Source organism: Corylus avellana, chromosome ca4 (assembly GCF_901000735.1).
Source record: "Corylus avellana chromosome ca4, CavTom2PMs-1.0".
NCBI lineage: Eukaryota > Viridiplantae > Streptophyta > Magnoliopsida > Fagales > Betulaceae > Corylus > Corylus avellana.
Genome location: NC_081544.1, coordinates 8,570,373 through 8,591,552, shown reverse-complemented (window position 1 = coordinate 8,591,552; position 21,180 = coordinate 8,570,373). Strand labels below are relative to the sequence as shown.

Genomic DNA, 21,180 nt, shown 5'->3' with positions numbered 1-21,180 from the left:
TACGTACCCTACATACTATTTATCTTATTTTTTCAAAAATATTAACATAAAAATATGTTCAAATTTTATATCACATTATTTAATTTTTACTATTATTTAAATAAAAATATTTCTATAAAAAAAATTTTTAATACAATTTTTTAACTTTTCTATACCCAATATTATTTTATTTTTATTTTTATTGAAAATGCATAAACAGAACTATGGTGACGTGACGGGTACGAGGGTACAGAGATGTCATAATTTCTGTCCAACGATGCAGCGTGGCAATCTGTACGGAATGAACCTCAACTTATAAAAAAACAATAAAAATCATGCACTCCTTTTTTAATCTGAGCCACTTATCAACAACCACAATGAATGCACCCATTCAGTTGGCTTCTCTTTTTTATAACCAAACTTAATTTGAAATTGCAGATGACCTGACTACCCCTCTGCTTGACCAAAAAAGGAACATGAATTTTCTTTATTTAGATGCTTATATTAAAAAAATAAAAAGAAGTATCTCATTCATTCTCTTTTCTCTTTTCTCTCTCTCTCCCTATCTTAAAACTTTTTGTGGCAAGTGTCGGATGTCAACAGCCCTACAAACGACAAGAAAGGAAAGGAAGCAGTGAAGCTAGAACAGTAGGGTTCATCAATTATTCTTCGATCTCCTTCTTCACCCCCACAGTGTTTCTGCAAACTAGGGTTGGTTGGTTAGAGATTGTTGGCCTAATTTGGAAAATTCCCCGTCTTTCTTTTTTTCCTTTGTTCTTACTCTCTACATACCACTCTCTCTCTCTCTCTCTCTCTCTCTCCACATTTTCCATATATAGAATGCTTACTAAGCACTAGAAGACTGGTGGAAGATCTGCAAGATTAGTTGATTGTTGTCTGAAGGGTAGGTTAAATTTCAGCTTATGTTTCATATTTTTCCTTCTTTTTTGTTTTTTTGGAGAGAGCAAGTGCAGGTTGAAAGAACTTTCTTCTATATATATATATATATATATATATATATATATACTCTCCCTCTTTGTGAAAAAAACTGGTTTTCTTTTGACTGTCTATATTTTTCAGGTATAGGAGTTTGAATTTGCTGTCTCTGAGGTACTGGTTTTCTTTTGAATTCTTGGATTAAAACATTTGTGAAGGATATTTATTCCTCTTTTAATTTGTACAAGTAAAGTTTTGATTTCTCTTCCTAGAATTAATAGTTGGGGATGATAATTTTGATTGGTTTTATGTAAAGGGTCGGATCATTTTTTAATTTCTCTCAAAAATGACGAGGAGGAAAATCCAGATCAAAAAGATTGACAACACAACGGCAAGGCAGGTGACTTTCTCAAAGAGGAGGAGGGGGCTGTTTAAGAAGGCTATGGAGCTCTCAACTCTCTGCGATGCTGAAATTGCTCTCATTGTCTTTTCTTCTACTGGAAAGCTCTTTCACTACGCCAGCTCAAGGTTTCTCTCTCTCTCTCTTGCATCTTTCTACTTAGAGAAACATATAGTTTTTCTACTTATAGTAAAGTATATGTCGCTGTCTATCTATACCTTTAGATCGTTTTATTCATGCATTCTCCAATAGTTTTATCATTTCTTGAGAGCGAGAGAGGGAATATGAGAAATCCAAAAGCTCAAAACAAAGACCCAAATTAAACAATAGAAGAATGAGCAAACCTAAAGAGTGACTGAAAAAATGTACCAGGATACATCAAATAAAGAAGAAAAAAAAAAAAAAAGAAGAAGAAGAAGAAGAAGTACTACCGAGTCTTTTCCTTTCTGCAAAGCACAATTTTCAAGTTTACCCCAGAAAAAAGAGAAGTTAATATCACCTTGATGGGTTTAATATGTCGCTGCTACTTATTTTGTAGTACTTGATTTTCAAGTTTACCCCAGAAAAAAGAGAAGTTAATATCACCTTGATGGGTTTAATATGTCGCTGCTACTTATTTTGTAGTACTTGCGTTTACTTATTGTAAATTAAGCTTTAATTAGGAGTTTCAATGTTTCCTTTCATTCCTAACGAGCTTTGTGGTTTTGTACTTTTATTGTCCTCCAATAATAAAATATGTTGGCAGCTTTTCTTTAAGGATGTCTTCATAAAATATAGCGTATACCCAAATGAATGATATGGTGAACTAGTTTAGGAACGTACTTTTTGGTTTAAAACAGTTGATATAGAAGTGCATATTAATTAAGCACATGAATGATATGATGCAATAATTAATTTAGGAATCAACATACGTATTTTGGGATTATATCATTTGATTTAGAAGACAACTAATTTGTTATCATGAAGCCGCAAAATTGTCTTGTCTTGTTGATATCATTTGATTTAGAAGTGGAATTAAAGTACATTGTAATTAGTTTCTTCTTCAGGTTTAATCCTTTTCCACATGTTCATATCAACTCGGTAGTAATCTTATTATACTAACTAATAAAATTTATAGACTTGGAATTTATAATGCAATTTTTTGAGTGATGTGATGTAAATGAGTGAGCTAGAAGATTCTTTATAGTCTATACATAAATACCAATGTAAGCAAGTCATTTTGATCAAGTTGAATAAAGGAATCAAAGTTGTCTTAGTTCACCAATTTTCAACGTTTCAGCCATTCCAAAAATCTGTGATTTTTGGGGTGTCTGAACTCATATGTATAGATAATGTTAAGCTCTATTTAATACTATAGCCAACAGGAAATATGTTTGGCTTGATTCCCCGCCCCTACTTCAACAGATCACACAATTCTATGTACTCTAAGTTGGGATCAACTTTAACACAACACAAAGCAAAGTGTTAGCAATTTAATTAGGCAAATTCCAGTGCATGAACATCCCCTTTCTGAATCTAGCTCTCTATATTTTCCTTCAATATGGGCGACAAATGCAGCTTGATTCCTCTTCAGTTAGTGTGCGGGCATTCAATTAGAGTAGAAGGAATTTTTTTTGGTTCTTTAGATAGAGTGATGATGCCATTCAATTGGAGTAGGATTTTCCTACTGTGATGATATGCATAGATATAAGGGAAAGCACTACTACGAGTGGAAGCAGTAAACAATATAGCTCAAATTGTGAGGGAGATTAGCTTTTCTGCTCTAGGAGACTGAATATGCTATCCGGACAACCAAATATGCAAGTTCATGAAATAAATTTCTCTCCCAAACAAGACATAAGTAACTCCCACATATAGAATCAATCCTATGTGACTCCATGCATATAACTCTCACGTAGCTCCCACATGCAAAATAAATCTCATGTAACTCCTACATGCTTGAAAAACCAAAACACACAAACTCTTCAAGACACTTAACTTACAAGAATATGATATTATTGGAATTGAGTGTAGTATTCAATACCCCCTTTAAACATAATTTCTAGTGAGTCCAAGTAACGTTCGTAGCGCTTGCTAAAAGTATCATCCTTGAGAGGCTTAGTGAAAATGTCCGCAACTTGATCCTAAGTCTTCACAAACTTGAGTTTTACCTCCTTCTTGACAATACATTCTCTAAGAAAATGATATCTTGTGTCAATGTGTTTACTTTGATCATGAAATATTGGATTTTTGGCCAATCAAACGCTGACTTGTTATCAAGAAAGATTTCCGTACCTTCCTCTTGTGGCTTATGTAGTTCTTTCAACAATTTGCTCAACCAAATTGCATGACAAACATGCACATGATGTAGCGGCAACATGTTCGGTTTCAAATGTAGAGTGTCACAATTGTTTGTTTTTTAGAAATCCAAGTAAATGCCGAACTTTCGAAGTAGAAGACAAATCCGGTAGTGCTATTTCTATCATCCACATCTCCAACCCAATCACTATAAATTTAATGCACAAGTTTGAATTCATTAGAAGATGAATAAAGTAGGCCAAAATCAATTGTAGTTTTGATATAAAGTGCTATTTCTATCATCCACATCTCCAACCCAATCACTATAAATTAAATGCACAAGTTTGAATTCATTAGAAGATGAATAAAGTAGGCCAAAATCAATTGTACTTTTGATATAACCAAGAATTCTTTTAGCCTGATTGAAATGTGTCATGCTAGGTGACTCCATATAATGACTAACAAGCCCAACTCCGTAGATAATACCCTGTCTTGTGCATGTCAAGTATCTTAAGCTTCAAACTAAACTCCTGAAAATTGTTGAATCCACCTTTGTTGCTTCTTCATGCTTTGACAATTTGATTCCACATTCTATCAGAGTGCTAACAGATTTACAATTGTCCATACTGAACCTTGTGAGAATTTTCTTTGAAAAGCCTCCTTGACAAATAAAAATTCCCTCCTCAATTTGCTTTATATCAATTCCAAGATAATTGGACATGAGTCCATTTTCAATCATTTCAAATTCTTGAGTTGTTGTTTTCTTGAAATCTTCAAACATGTTTGGTTTGTTGCCTATAAAAATCAAGCCATCTACATACAAGCAAACAATCTAAATATTTTCATTCTCACGCATCTTAGCATAGAGAGCATATTCACGCACCTTATCAATTCAACTATTCCATGCCCTTGGTGCTTGTTTTAAGCCATAATACACATTTTTTAATTTCAAGACTTTCTCCTCATGCCTATTGATGACATAACCTATAGGTGATTCAACATAAATTTTCTCCTCAAGAATTCCATTCAAGAAAGCGGATTGTCAATCCATTTGATAAATCCTTAATTTATTTTGAGTTGCAAGAGAAATGACCATTCTTATGGTTTCCAAACGTGCAATAGCAGCAAAAATTTCACCATGATCAACGATGGGTTGTTGAATATATCCCTATGGGCTTTGTCACATCAACCATGACTCGGGCTAGGTTCTTTGCCACGTCAACCACGACACAGTCGACGAATAGGATTGGGAACGATAGTTCATTTTGAAGGATCTTTTCCTTTCTAAGGGATTGGGTGGGGGGACTTTGATGATTGCCCTTCGACCCACGCAGGTGGTTGCATGGGTGGGGATCTCTTATGACCCACCCTAGCATGGGATAGGGTGGATTGTGGGGGTCCCTTAGCTCCACAACTATCTCCGTGGGGTTGGGGTTTCCCACAAGCCATGTAACGCCTCCGAAATTAATTAACTAGCAATTATCTAAGTACGATTCCCTAGTAAATAAGTTTTGAGCGATCTCTTACTCCTAAAACTCTTAGGAAAAACAGTGAAAATAAAATACTTACATATCATAAGATAGCCGATTCTAATAAAACCAATAAAATAGTAAGTATCAAAAAACAAAAATTACGAATCCCTAAAAGAACTCAATTAATGTAATAACTGTTTGTACGGTAACACGACCAAAATAACTCTTAAAACCAATAAAAATGCATGGAAAAACACCCTAGCTTTCATCTAGTTTTGCCAAATTTCATTTGAAAGGGAATTAGGTACGTTGAAATGAGATGCACAGTTTGAGTTCAATTGGAATGGACTTGAGAGCCATTTGAACGAGGTTGTCAAAGCTTGACTTCTAACCGCTTCGACACTGCTATATCAGTTGAGATGGTCTTTGCATGCTTAAATAGGGTCACATAGTTGTGAAATAATATAATTGTCTTTTGATTTCAAAATGAGCATAGCAAGATTTCTTATCAATGTGATTTGTTTATGAAATACACGTTTTGACCCGAAACAACACCTAGAGGGGGAGTGAATAAGTATTACACATAAATTATTATTACTTGCAAATAATATGGTGAACAATTAATCGAATAATAATCAAAATCGAACACATTCAATAAACAATTTTTGAATAATTTATGGGTAACAAAACTTAAGAAATCAATCCACTATAGAAGAATAAGAGATTACAAGTTCACACTTACAAAACCTTTGTAGTTTGCACACCTTTGGAGTACACAAGTGACTCACTTGCCCTCTATCACAATAGCACTTTCAGAACCACTAGACAATTCTTCTACTTGATCTCTTATGCCGGAACTCCAGTGGCTGAAGGTTTGTAATTTGTGTTAAAGAAAGAATCAAGATTCAAGGCTCACAAGACAAAGAACTCTCTTGGAAGTCATGTTTAATAGTCCTTATATAGGCAAAGGTAAAATTCGAGTGTTTCACATCTAGCGAATCCCTAAAATCATGCAGGTAACACAGTGGTGTCAAGACACATAATGAAGTCGTCAACTTTAGGCTTTTACTATTTAATATTGACAACATTGGGACGACCTTGCCGACATGCTAGTTAATGAAACTGCCGGGAGTCCTTTTAAACATGTCTCATTAGGACAAGTCACTAACCACCTAGTTGACGAACCTCTCTAGAAGTCCATTGAAATAGCTCTCGTCGAGATGCCTTGCTAACGACCTAGCTGACAATACTCTCTAAAAGTTCACATGAACACATCTTGTTAGGACGACTTGCTAGCACCTTAGCTAACAAAGCTCTCTATGGTTCAATAATCATCTCGTTAGGACGGCTTACTGACGCCTTAGCAAATGAGGCTCCTAGGGTACCACTTTGAAGACCACATCAAGACGCTCATTTGATGACGTTGCTGGTGAGTTTGCTAACTGGTGAGTGCCAGGATGCCATGGCTGATGAGTTTGCTAACTGGTTTTGCTCTTCATAAATGCACAACACTTTGAAGACAACCAAAACCCTAAGACTAAAGAACTTACAATTAATGTTTTGAGCACTTAATATGCCAACATTAAAAACTTAACAAACTCCTCATTTGGCAATTTGGTGATAAAATAGAGAACAAAATATATAGAACAAATTTCAAACTCAAAACATAACCTAAGCCGGCCTACTAAACCACAAAACTAAGCTAAGTTGAAAATTTGAAGTTTGAACCGGTCTTCTGAAACCATGAACAAACACGTCACAAGCATTGAGATTTGTAGATTCAAAATAATTACTCATATTTCTAAATGAATAAATTATTAAATAATGTAATATCTAAATCATTGAATCCATTCACATTACATAGATGTTTAAGAATTTTCAAGATTAAACCCAAAAAAATACATCCATATAGCATCAACAGATTGTTTTCAAATTACATAAACATCTCAACAACAAATAGTTTTGAACTACACAAAAATGTGTTAATCTGTAGCAAAATAACAAATCATCAAAAATATTTTATGTCCCTCTATATCCAAGCAACTATCCCCCTATATCTCACTATCCACACTCTCCTTTTTGTCACAAATGACAAAGGGAAAACTCAAGTGGTTTTGGGGCATCCTTGTGCAAAACTGGTTTGACATCCATCTTTATCTGGATAATTCGGTCATTGGCACCAACAAAGTTTGTTTACAATTGAGGAAGAGACTCATCAGTCCTCATAAAAAATGTGCCTATGGATGTGACACAGATTGGTCATAATGATCATAATGATCTTGACAAAGAGTCTCATAGGGTTAGACATGTCCCCTAAGAGAAAATGAGAGACATGGGTGGTGTTTGGCAAACAACACCAAACACTGCCACACGATTCATCTTATTTTTCAAAAAAATTAACATCAAAACATTCACTTTTTATATCACATCATTTATTTTTTATTCCTATTTAAATAAAAACAATCACTACAAAATAAAACTTTTCTACTTTTTAATACAACTTTTTCACTTTTCTATACTAATTATTACACTCATTTTTTTTTCTCACCAATCATGAACAGTGCATTGGAAAGGGCTTGTTGTTTACCAAGTAAGGCTATGGTTTGGCCATGAAGGACCCTGGGGAGGAACAAACACCTACTTGATTTGGGATTTGGGATTTGGATAGGAATTTGGTTTTGATAAGTAATGAAGTATATATTAAAAAGCGCAGGACATAACCTTAGTAAATTGGAAGTATGCAAGAAAATGCCTAAGTAGAAGAAAAAAAAAAGGAACAAGAAAGTCATTAAAGCTGATAATGAGAGGTGGGAGCTTGCAGAACTTGTTGATTGGTTTGTTTGATTTTATTGAGTTTTCCGATGGAGAGGTGGGAGCTTGCAGAAGACTAGACGATAAGAGAGAGAGAGAGAGAGAGAGAGAGAAGAGAAAAAAAAAATGAAAAAAAAGTAAAAGTGAAAAATAATATGTTAATGATATAGAAAAAAATTAAAGGAAAACTATTTTGAAGTGTATTTAAATAAAGAAGCAAAAAGTAGTTTAGTTTCTCAAATTTTGGAAAAATAAAAAGGAAGCTCCTAGAAATACTCTTTGGCTCAAGTGGTATGGAAGCTTTGATTTTGATGCCTAAGATAGAGGTCACAAAAGAGGGAGTGGTCATGCTTATTTAATCGATGTTCATATAGAATTCTCAAACAATTTTAAGGTAAAAATTGTTGTGAGTGCACTTGTAAATGTTGAGTCCCACATTAAAAAAATATAAAAGAAAAGAATAGTTAATATACCTAAGTGGACCTTAGCCCATTAGCTTGGGCTTTTGGGCTAGAGTTGTGTTCAACTATGTATATTAATGTACTCTTAGTAAAAACCTCATAACTGCCTTATCTCACGACAAAAATTAATTGGTTGAAAAGTTACAGCCAAACCCTATCCTTAAAGATGTCTAAAATGAAAGAAAAAGGAGGTTCCTCTAGATCAGCCACCTTAACTACCCTCTCAACTACTAGGGTCTGCCTGAACTTTTCTTTCACGCATTCTTGAAGACTCGACCATTAATTTTATTGAAAACACAAGCAACGAACACACAAATAGTTTAAACCAATAGTTAATCACCCAAGCATAAGGAGATGCACTAATCATGACAGTGCAAGCATGTGGACTAGCTAGACACTACCTAGCTAGGTCAAGATTAGGTATGTTTGATGTAAATGATATGACTAATGTAACATGTTTAAGCACAATGAATAATACTGAAAATATCATACTTGAACGCACAATGTCATCAAAGAGGGGTTCTTGTTAGTCCCTTTCTAAAATCTGAGGAATTTCCTAAACTTCTTATTAGTGCCCTCAAGTTTTTCCTAAAATCTTGTTGTGAGGGATCTTCTCCTTAAGATTAAAACTTAGGTTGAGGATATCGTTCAAACAAGCATAAAACTCGTCGAATGGCTCATCATCATTTATTTTAATCTCCTCAAACTTAGATGTCAACATCTGAAATTTGGAATTCTTTACAACCGAGGTACCTTCACGGGTATCCTCTAGGATTTCCCAAGCTTCTTTGGCAATCTCATTACGAGAAATTCACTTGAATCCCTTAGTAGACACATCCATGAAAATATCAATTAGGACTTTTTCATTCTAATTATACTCATTTAGCTCATCTTTGGGTTCCAGTGGCATTTTTTGCCATTTCCAACCTTTCTTAATGGTTGTCTAGGAGAAGTGCTAGAGAGCCAAACAAATAAATCAAGAAAAATTTTCAAACTAAGGCGACAAAGGTTTTTAAATTTAAAAAAATGCAATTCTTTCTCCTTTGTCTACTACTCACGGCCTGCATTGTCAGTTTGAAAATTTTTCTGGGTTCATTTGTTTAGATCCCTAACACTTGTGGTTGTCTAGACATGCTCGTCCAAAGATTTAAGGAAGGCTCTCATGTGAGCCTTCTAATAAGCTTAATTGTTTTTGTCAAAGTAGGGAGGTACTAACAAGGTAAGGGATCACAATCAAAAAGTTTAATCTAAACTGATTGTACCTCGCTTTGATACCAATTAAAAAAAAAAGAATTTAGACCCAGGACAAAAGTATGCAGTAGAATAAAATTCAATTATCAAACACTTATGAAACCATAAAGCATTCACACATTAACACACCAAATTGTTGTTGAGAAAGTGAAAACCCTTTGAATAACACATGAAAGGTAAAACCACTCGGCTCATACTAAAAAAAGCTCTTAGCACACAATGAAAATGTAATAAAAATACTAGGCTTGACCCCTAGCCCTAGCTAGAGAATTTGCCAATCATATATATATACACAATGCTTGACCCCTAGCCTACAACCTCAAGTTTTCAACCCAGATTTCTCTCTCCGTATTTGGTGTTGATTCTCGCGATTCTTCCCTTTTTGTTTTTTGTGTCTGGTTCCTTAGCTAGTTTCCTTCTACACGATGGACGCAGCTTTGTTTCATTTTCAATTTTTTTTCATTGCCTTGGCCACTAACTGCTACAACACAAATGATTTTTTGCTCGATTTGCTGCGTTTTGCCCCTTGATTTCACTCCTTGCTTGCCTTTGTTTTTTTCTTTATTTATTTTGTTTTGAAATTATGACAATTCCTACGAAAGACAATTTCTTGCATTAGTCTATCATTTAGCTCAAGATTAATGATTAGGCAGTATTTCAAAATTAACTTATAAAATGCAAGAAATTAGATCAAACCAACTATTATAATGCACTTTTAATTAAAGAAAATGTGCTCTTTTAAGCTATTATCACTCTTAGTGTATGAAAAAACTCAATATCATCCTTGCTTATCTTTGCTTAGCTCTCTGAAAATCGTTCCTTTAAAGTCCTTTAGTAGATTTGTGAAAATCAACCCTAAAACTTAAAGTTAGTTTAGGTTTTTTTGTGGCGGCATCTGTACAGGTTAATGAGATGTTCAGACACTAGCAAATGTCTCAGCGGACGAGAGTTTTTGTTTCTCATATTCGTGTGGACATGTGCAAAGGCCCCTTCAGACGAAACCTTATGTTTCTCCAAGTTGTTTGGACATGAGAGAACATGCTAGCAGACGAAACATTTTTTCTGGGCATCGTCTAGACATCAACAGACGAGGCTTTCTCTCAACCCATTTCATCCAGAAATCAGTGGACTATCCTATGAACAAAGTTTTATGTACTTGATTTTCTTGAACATTTTTTTGCCCAAATCCTAAGTACAAATCTACCAAACCACAAATAACAAAGACACTTGTTGGAGGACCAAATAGACCAATTATAAATCTTAAAAGAAACCCTTGATAAGATTGTTTCTTAGAAGGGTGTATACCTTCAGACTTACACCCAGCAAAATCATGAACTCCCTTTCCTTTAGTTTTCACACAAGTAGAGGGTACAAAAGTAATCTTAGCTTTAGTGACAAATGGGGTTTTTGAAGTGGAAGTAACCAAACTAAAAGCCAAACCACATTTATCACCTTGAGGTTTCTAAGAATTTATTAAACAAGTTAGTTTGTCACTAGAAAACTTTTGCAATTGAATTTTATACATTTTGATGCAGCGTGACTTAGTGGGCTACAGCGAATAACAACAATAAAGAACGGATAGGTATTTCTAGATCTTGATTCTATCATAGGATCTATGAAATCTTCTCTAAAACGTTAGATACTTTCTAGGTTTTGAAGGAAAATAGAAGAACGCTCAACTCTGAGGCCTTTTACTGAACAAAACTCAATCATAAACAACAACTCCGTTCTAGGGTCTATAAAACATGTATATATAGGCCCCCAAACCCTAAACCTAATAAAAGTACGAACTTAAATCAAATTGAAACTCTATGGTGCTTATCCGGTCGGAACTTAAGGCTGAACGGGAGCTGACATAAAATGTAAAACATAGAAGTACGAACTTAAATCAAATTGAAACTCTATGGTGCTTATCCGGTCGGAACTTAAGGCTGAACGGGAGCTGACATAAAATGTAAAACATAGAAGTACGAACTTAAATCAAATTGAAACTCTATGGCACTCTCCCTCTGCGATGCCATCCATGGGTTCTTCCTCTTCCAGGGGATCATCTTCCTCCGGGTAGAGGCCGCCAAATATGGGAGGAAACCCGTCTTCTACGTACTCTCCCTCTAGGTTGGATGGCAAGAGTCTTCCCTTAGGATCTTCATCGTCACCACTAAGATTGTCATCATAGATTGGTGGAGACTCCCAACCCCCGAATCCTTGTGAAGGATCTTCATCATCACAATTGGGCTCCTCATACCATTTGTACTAGACAACTAACCCATTTTCAATTCTACAAAAATAGCTGTTCGAGAACTTTCAAATAATTCTGTACTTAATCTCATCTACCGGAACTCCGATGGCTAAAGGTTTGTTATTTGTGTTTGGTTTGGTTCACAGAAACTCCAAGAGAGAATAAATATTTAAGGCTCACAAAGCAAAGAACTCTATTGGCACAAATAAAATCATGTAGGTAACTTAACGACGTTAGGACGACCTTGCTAACAACCTAGCTGACGAACCGCTTCAGAAGTTCATTGAAACAACTCTCATAAGGACGCCTTTCCGATGATATAGCTGAAAACACTCTCTAGAGTCAACCTAAACACATCTTGTCAAGACGGCTTGCTCACGAGACTCCTTAGAGTGCCACTTTGAAGATCATGTCAAGACACCCATCTGATGACGTTGCTGATAAGGCTCTCAAATAGCCTTTGTATGTAACCGCATCTTGACGGTATTGGATCAATTCACTAGGATCATTTCTTTATAAGTTTCACTTTAATCAATTCACTAGGATCATTTCTCTATAATTAATTTTCATTGCAAGCTTTATCTCTCAGCATGTACACTTTCTTATACAATACAACTTTTTCTTGGTTTGCATTTTTAATTAATTTGAAGCATCTTAGGGATAGGTCATTTCCTCCTTGGTTGGACTGTAGTTGAATGGTTTTCTCTCCCCAAAGGTTAGACCCAAGCTAACAATGGACCAATCCCTTTCTCGAAGATAAATTTTTTTGATACTTTAGATCTAGAGACTTGACTCTAGTATTTGGATGAAGCGTGTATCTATGAGGAGAGCACATAACTAAACACTCTGGAATGGGATTATTGAAGAGGTGGACAAGATAGGATCTCCTATAGAAAATTATCAACGAGCATTTTGTATGAATGTTTGAACATGACTTTGCTAGCACATCTGATGGGGGAAAGACAAAATGTTGTTTAGCCTTTTGAGGATAAGATACCTTAAATGAACTAAAATCATTAGTTTGATTCTCACATTGATCGAGGAAAAAATAAACAGAGTAGTTAATATACATAAATAGACCTAAACCAATTAACTTAAGTTTTTGGGTTTGAGTAGTGTTCAAACATGTATTTAAATGTGTTCTTGGTGGACTCTCTAAGCGATTTTCTTCCTAAAAAATGGGTATCAAATTAAAGCCATGGTTCAACTTCTGGTTGAAATGAATGCTTAGGTCTTCGAAGCATATTGTATGCCTTGGGTAACGAGTGTGGCTAGCTCTTGGAGCAAAGTTGCATTTGGCGAGCTACAATTGATGCAACTCTTGTATGCGTGACACTCTTTGATTTATAAAGGACTTGCATGTAAGGGGAAGTTAAGTTAATGTGAAAGAAACTTACACGTGAGGAGAGATTATTTGTGAGTGAACATGAGTGTTGAGTCTCACATTGAGAAAAAGCAAAAAAAAAAAAAAAAAGTGAATAGTTAATATAAATAAGTAGACTCAAACCCATTAATTAGCTTAAGCGTTTTGTACATTAATCTCCTCTTTGTAGCCTCTTTGGGCATTTCTCGCCCTAACATGTACATAAAACTCAAAACTAGCGGATGGGAGATGGTACCTCATCTATTACATTGGTTTAAGTCAAGAAAATAATAAAAAGGGTAACCCAGGATGTCAGCACTGTAACAACCATCACAAGTGAAAAAAAAAAAAAAAAAAAAAAAAAAAAAACTGGTCACACATTGAGAAACAGCAAAAGGAAAAGTTTGTGTTAGCCTTGCTAAGATGGTAAAGTTTCTTATGTTTAGGAACATTCAAACCTTTTATGGTCGCAATCACGTACACTATCATGAAAATAATATTGTAAATTTTGGCCATTGTGGCCACATACACCATTGCAACTTTCTTTTCCATCATAAATGAATGTGTTGTTTATTATAGCTTTGTTTATGGAACTTCTAAACTTATCTTCGATTGTGGTTGTTAAACATGATGTTAGCATTTTCAAAGGGAAAATGAATTTAGGTAGTGGTAAAAAATTCAGCAGCATTAATCGTAGATCAGGAAACACATAGAAGCACTTCAAGGAAAAAAAAAAAAAAAAAGGAAACACATACAAGGGAGGGGGATGGCGATAAATTTCTAGGGTTTCATGATGAACTTTCATGGAAAACTATTATCACATCTTACTGCTGCAGTGTGTTCTATGGTTTGTAAACAACATTTTAATTCATTAGCACCATATCTAAAACCAAAGTCATGTTACGTAAAGTCAACGTATCATCTTTATCAATCAGTATAAATAGTTTAAGGGTGCATAAATGTTCTACAGAAACTCAACTGCACACATGCTTTGCATTTTATTCTTAGGAATTGAATCGCTATTCGTTTGTTGTTTGAAGTATGCAACAGGTAATTGGACGACAAAATATACATTCAAAGAATCTCGACCAACCATCTTTGGAGCTGCAGGTTAGAAATATAATGTCCCTTTTTTAATGTTAGCTTGGAGGGAATGAATACTTCTTAATGTTTCTCTAGATAAATGAATAAATAGTTTGAAGGAGCAAAGATTTCGAACTCTTTTTATCGTTTTTTGGATGAATAAAGATTGAATTAATAGGAAAAAAAAAACAAAGAATAAAAGGCAAGGGATTAATTCTAATTCTAACCCAAAATGCATATTGGAAAACATATTTATAAGACTGATGGATTTGCCAAAAAAGATCCTAACTTTTTGTAATTTAACCATTGATCCTACCATTATTTTATTTTTATGATGTTTATTTTTTTTTAAAAAAAAAAAGTATAGGCATTTCATTCATAGTAATTTTGAAAACTGTGACACTCCGGAAAGTTAGTTCCACATTAGGTGAGTGGATTGTAAAGGTGTTGCATAAATACAATTTTCATATTATGTAGTTCTTTACTAGGTAAGACTCAACTTTATAAATGATTTCATTGAGCTCAAAATGTAACTTTGACTAGCTCTTTTGGAGTAGTAATGAGCTAGCGCTTTAAGGGTTGTGACAAATAGTATTAGGCTGAAATAGCAAAACACCATATGGGGTTGGGTTGCAACGTGAAGTAGGCCCTCACAAAAACACTAAAGATTTAAGTGAAGGAAATTGTGACATCATAGAAAGTTCCAAATTAGTGGGTGGATTTTAAAAGTATTAGATATATATGTGCTGCTACGTAAGATTAAACTTTATAGGAAATGTTGGAGAGCTCCATTCGTAACTTGACTAACATTTTTGGAAGGATAACATAGAAGTGTTTCCCTAGGTCATGGTAGTTTCTTTCATGCTAGAACGGCCCAAACGGGTACATCACAACCTCTAGCATCAACTTGGCAATTAGGTCTAAAAGAGACGTTTTCTTGCAATTACTTACCATCCACTGAGAAGTATCCTCTTGGCACCTATTGGCCCTTTGGAGATTACATTGTTCACAAGAGATGTGCCAAAATCATTGAGAGAATGGGCATGGAAAGAACAAGAGGACACTTAGTTAACTGGGCAACTAGCCTCTTCCACATAGCAAACCAAAGAACTATCAAATGTTTTAGGAATCATTTTGCTCATTCAAATGATCTTATGTAGTTCCACCCTAAGACCTATGGTCGAATACTCTCTTAATTATGCACTCCAAACCAAAAACTTACCATTAGAAAGACTTCGTTCACAAAACCCGATCCCCCTCAAATTTAATTTTCTTATGGACTAAGCCTCTCAGCTTCAAAAACTTGACCTAAGCACAGGAACAATAGTCTCGAGGGCACCTCATCTCTCCAAAGGTCTTATATCTGATGAGGTAGGTCCTACTCCAACACATGACATTTTCAAACCAAAACTATAGGTGATGAAATAAATAACATGTAAGATTGCGTACTCTGAACGAAGCCAATTTCAAAAACCTGACAATAATGATGGTTGCTACAATGTATGCTATTTGACGTGAGAGAAATGCAAGAGTATCGATTCAGAGGAGAAATAGGGAGTCTAGGTGCATTGTCTTGGAGATTATGTTTTAGGTTAGATCCACCATTAATTCCTTTAAGGGTGTCTGAGATTTTCCCGTTAATATCTTTCTAGTTGGGTCTTGGAGTTTTCTGATGTAATATTTTAGTTTTGTTTGCACATGTTTGCGGTTGTAGGCGTTTGCTTGTATAGGCACTCTCTGACTTTTATCCTTTAGGCCATCTTATTTTTTAGGGGTTACTTGTCAATCTTCAATCCAGATATGGTGTAAAACCCCTCCTTTACAGCCTCCAATAGAGAATCAACTTGTGAGCTAAAAACACCAAGTTCTTATGTATGACCGGAAATCAAAATACCTCCATTGGCTGGTGAGCTCAGGCCATAGTTTCACAATGGAAAAGTGATTGATGGGGGTTAGCATGGTTGAAAGAGATGCTGTTTTCATCTCTATTCTATATGGCATTTTTAGTTGACATATTAAATTGTTATTGGGCTCTCTTTTCAATAAATTCTTATTTATCCAAAACAAAAACAAAAACAAAATCCCACACCTTCTCTATCTGGTTACTCTAAATGTAACTACAAACACATTATCCACAACACAATTCATTTATACCGCTAAACTTATGGGTTTACCTTATTTCCAATGTTTTTCATTCTTATTTCCTTAATTTCTATGTAAATGTAAATGCAGGTACCGAAGTAGTGTCATCATAAGGAAACATGATTCAGAAGTATTTACTAAACCGTAATCTGAAATTTTCATGTAATTTTTTGAAACTTTACATATAAAAGAAAATTATACCATAATATGAAAAGCTAGATGCATTTTCTGGAATAAGTCTGACAACAAACTACTTGTAGCAATCCCAGAATGATAACCTTAAAAGTTACAACATCCTTAAATATTTCCAAGGAAAGGCACAAAATCCATTGTTATATAATATAATACTGAAAATCTTCATTAATGGAACCTCTTTGTGCCCTTTTCAGCTTGACAACAGTGCCTGCACCTCGTTGAGCAATGAAATCATGCAGAAGACTCGTGAACTGAGGTATTATGTACTTATAACGACATTTCTATATCAAGTTGTTATACTCAAAATTAATTAATGTACAAAATGATTACAACTAATTACAGGCAGTTGAAGGGAGAAGAGCTCCAAGGATTGAATATGGAAGAACTAAAGAAACTAGAGGAACTTCTCGAGGAAGGCTTGAGTCGCGTTTTAAAAGCAAAGGTTGTCTCTCTTTGTTGTCTCTCTTTGCTGGCATTATAATGAAGGGATGAGATTTTTGTACTGTATCTTAACATGAGAAGCTTTTATGTGTTTCAGGATGAAAGATTTCGAGAAGAGATGAGTGCCCTTGAGCGGAAGGTCATGTGCTAATTTCATAAGACATGCATTTCATGCAATTATTATATATAATTTAGGAAGATACTTAATGGAAAGCATTTTCATACTGATATTTGTGAATACGTAAAATATTTAATTGAAATGCGAGGTAAATGAAAAAGACAGGATTCGAGTTCAGGACCTCTACTATAATACCATTTTAAATTACTAACTATCCCAAAACTTAAACTTGATAGGAAAAGATGAATTTAATCATTTAATTTATATTCTAACTAGTAGTTGCACACAATTACTTAATTTTAGAGCAAAGTATTTGATAACTAGAAATGAATAGGTTGATGCAAGTTTATAAATTAAAATCAAAGAAATTTGCCTTCCTTTTCCCAAGGTCTTTGTATGTGCAGTGGCTTGCTCAAGCATTGGGAATGGACTCTCACAAAGCTAACAACCACCATAGAACCTTTAGTGAAATCATTTTGGCCATAAATCCAGCACCATATGCTATCTTAAACCCATTTTCAAATCACTTAGGGGTCTTACTGTTGAGTATAACGTGTAAGTATAAAAAAGGATAAAGTCTCACATTGGAAAGATATATGTAAGAAGTGTGAGTAGTTAATATAGCATTGTTGGGCCTAAACTCATAGGCTTAAGCTTTTGAGTTGTGTGGTGTCTCAACATGCTATATTATGGGCTCACAAAAAGACTCCTCAAGGTATCAATCTTCCTAACACTTACAATTAGTCTTACATTGGTTGTTAGCGTTAATCTGATCATTTGGAAAACAAGAGGAATTTGAGGTTATTTTCTAGAAGAACCATAAATGTTTCAAGGCACCTAGACTCACTAATTAACATAAGCATTTTTATGTCCTGGGTATTTCCAAAAATATTTTGCTCTTTGGATTTCTATGTTGTTGGTTTTGTTCTCTTGTGAGGAGCAACTGTCTATTTGTATTTCTTCTTATTCTTTAATATCTCCCTCTTTCTCTCTCTCTCATTTTTTAATATGCAGGTATCCCAACTGATGCAGGATAACCAACAACTAAAACAGGTATCAGGCTTGAATTTTTCTATTTTTTTCTTTGTTTCCCTACTTTCTCAATTGATGGAAAATGCCTGTTTCAGCAGATGGAGAAACAGTTTAACATTAAAACACATGCAATTGAACAAGGTCAGTCATCTGAGTCAATCACCAATATTTGCAGCTCAGCTGATCCCCCTCAAGACCAAGACAACAACAACACTTCTCTCAAGTTGGGGTAAGTTTGCAACATTACAACACTAATTAACTTTGTTTTTCTGGTTTTCTGGTTATAATATGTAGTTAAGAGTATTAAGATTTCAATCCAGGGATACCTTAATTTAAATTTTAGTAGTTAGAGCATATAGTTTAAGTTTCGATTCAACGACTTGACCAAACAGATGGATCTGTCCTAGGGTTTAACTATTTAGTTAATATATTCTAAAAGCTTTGGTTGGAGACAAAATGCTAAGACATATGTAGCATGTTGATATCGAAGAGAAACTATAATTATCTTGGTATATTTTTTTTGTGTCTTGCAGGTTACCTTTCCCTACTGATTTTGAAAGATAAAAGAAGGTAAAGAGTACATGGGACACATTTTCTTTATGGGTAATACTATTTAGTAGATTCGGTCTTGTATAACTGCCATATAGTTAGATGACGTGACAAAAAATCAGCCAATGAATCGGCACTTGTGAAAATAAATAAATAAATCGAGTGATAATCAAATGGCTGATTTTGACTGCACGTGATCCAAGTGTATAGTAATTATACAAGAATCTACTAAATAGAATTACTCTTTCTCAATTTAACAATCGACTATCAAAAGCATTGGAAAAATAAATGGGATTCTACAAAGGAAAGGAAAGGATATGGATTCCAGACATAATGCAGAATGACAATAAATGGGCTGAAAGGTTTGTTCCGAAATGGCCCATTAAGGAAAAGATCACATGTTATATTCATTTTCCTATTGATAAATTGTATCGATTAGTTAATGTCAATCATAAAAATGTTTTACCAAGTTGATTATAGTTTATTCATAGATTATATGCTATTGTAAAGCAAACAAGGGTAGTCTTTCCACTTCTATATCTTTTGATATCTTAAAATATAAACCTTCCCATTCTTCAGGAAACGCTCAATATCCCTTTAAGAATATTAAATTTTATATATGATTAAGGTTATGTTTGGTTTCCTTTCCAACCTTTTTAAACTTTCACACGTTTTGAAGTTATCTCTCTAAAGTTTAAAAGCTCTCAATTTAGAGTATTAAACTTTCAATTTTTGCAATGTCCTTCTCCATTAAGATTTTACGTTAAATGTTGTTAAAATTCTTAAAGTACTCTTTTTTTTTTATATATATATAGAAAAAAAATTTCAAAGGTTCTGGCATGTGCATGTATTTTTGTAAATTTTGTTAAATCCTGATCAACGTTTTGAATCTTTGCAATTTTTTATAATTAAGTAAATTAGTATTTTGAGAATTTTGACAAGATTTAACAAAAAAATTTAACGGATAGATGACATTCCAAAAAATTGGAAGTTTTATACGCTAAATTAAGAGTTTTTAAACGTGAATGGGTAATTACAAATGTGATAAAAGTTCATGGGGATTAAGTAAAGTTATATATATATATATATATTTTACTTTCCAAAATTTTTTTGAGAATAGAAAAAATGTTCAAGAGAATTTCCATACACTCATTAATGTTTTAGGATGACTGAAAATGTATTTTAAATAAGCAATCAAATTAAATTGGTCATACATTGTTCAATGTTTAAAAAATAAATGACAAAGAACATAAAATATGATAATATAGTAAGAGAAATTATAACGAGCAGATATTTATAAATTAAAAAAAAAAAAAAAAAAAAAAAACTGATTATATTGAATTGTTTATTTATTTTGTTAGATATATTCTGTAACTATATCTTTTAATATCCCTATAAACCAAAAGTGTAGTGGGTAAATCAAGGGCTAATTTGTTAAAATGGAAATGAAAGCTCTGTACTAGTAGTCTGCAGGGAGTCTTTAAAAAATAAAAAATTCCTATATTAGAAATATCAAATGAGGTTGACATTTTGAGAAAAGGAGCTAATTTACGTGATAAAAGGTTAAAATAATAATAATAATAATAATTATTAATTTTTTTTTTTTTGTAAGACAAAAGTAAAACAACGTTATTTGTTAATGTGAATAAATAATGTTGAAACGAGGAGAAATATGGGAGAGCAAATGACGATGGTGATTCATTTGGGAGCAAAAGAATATATTATTTTTGACTTTTATAGGCTCTTAATTAATTTTTTTGGTATAAGGAATTGGGGGCCCCCTCCATGACTGCATGCGCTCACATAGACACGTAGCACATACCTCATGCACACACGTCATTCATGAGCTCACAAGAGGTGCGTCGAGCAAAAGGAAAGGATGTAGCGTTCTCTACTCTCGTCTCACACGCGTGCAACATACGTGATGCATGATCTAAAGAATTGCTGAAGCTCTACAACGTTAGATTATTGACGAGCCGAAGCCTTACTTCGTTGCAGGCTTGCAGTTGCTGCGTTTTAGTTTTTTTTCTTGTTATTTTGTTTAGTTTTTTGTAATAGGGTTAAATATCAAATATCCCGTTGGGTTTAGTAACTTTATTTTTATCCTCCTGGAGTTTCATTTTTATCACAGAACCTCCTAGGGTTTTAATAAAAGACAAAGTTAGTCCATCCTAACCGTTAGAACTGACACGTGGACTAATCAGATGTTGACACGTGGCACCTATTTAATTTTTTAATTTTTTTTAAATAAAAAAAATGTATTTTTTTTTCAAAAAAAAAAAAAGGAAAAAAATAGGGGGTGGCCGAGCCACCCCTTGGCCATTTGGGGGTGGCTCTATTTTTTTCCTTTTCTTTTTTTTTTTTAATTTAAAAAAATTAAAAAAAATTAAATAGGTGCCATGTGTCAACATCTGATTGGTCCACGTGTAAG

General features: G+C 34.0%; 1 protein-coding gene across 3 annotated transcripts; it reads left to right on the top strand.

Annotated features, from left to right (window-relative positions):
- Window positions 1-524: 524 nt before the first annotated feature.
- On the top strand, window positions 525-19,218 carry LOC132179373 (MADS-box protein JOINTLESS-like). Of its 3 annotated transcripts, none has more exons than XM_059592091.1 (10): window positions 526-883; window positions 1,060-1,089; window positions 1,232-1,443; window positions 14,230-14,299; window positions 16,804-16,865; window positions 16,952-17,051; window positions 17,148-17,189; window positions 18,183-18,221; window positions 18,299-18,429; window positions 18,734-19,218. In XM_059592091.1, the coding sequence occupies exons 3-10, from the start codon at window positions 1,262-1,264 to the stop codon at window positions 18,762-18,764; spliced, it is 657 nt and encodes a 218-aa protein (XP_059448074.1). In that variant the 5' UTR covers window positions 526-883; window positions 1,060-1,089; window positions 1,232-1,261; the 3' UTR covers window positions 18,765-19,218. The 3 variants fall into 3 exon arrangements, with proteins under 3 accessions (XP_059448073.1, XP_059448074.1, XP_059448072.1); XM_059592089.1 differs by having other exon boundaries at window positions 18,296-18,429; XM_059592090.1 differs by lacking the exon at window positions 1,060-1,089 and having other exon boundaries at window positions 525-883; window positions 18,296-18,429.
- Window positions 19,219-21,180: the final 1,962 nt, after the last annotated feature.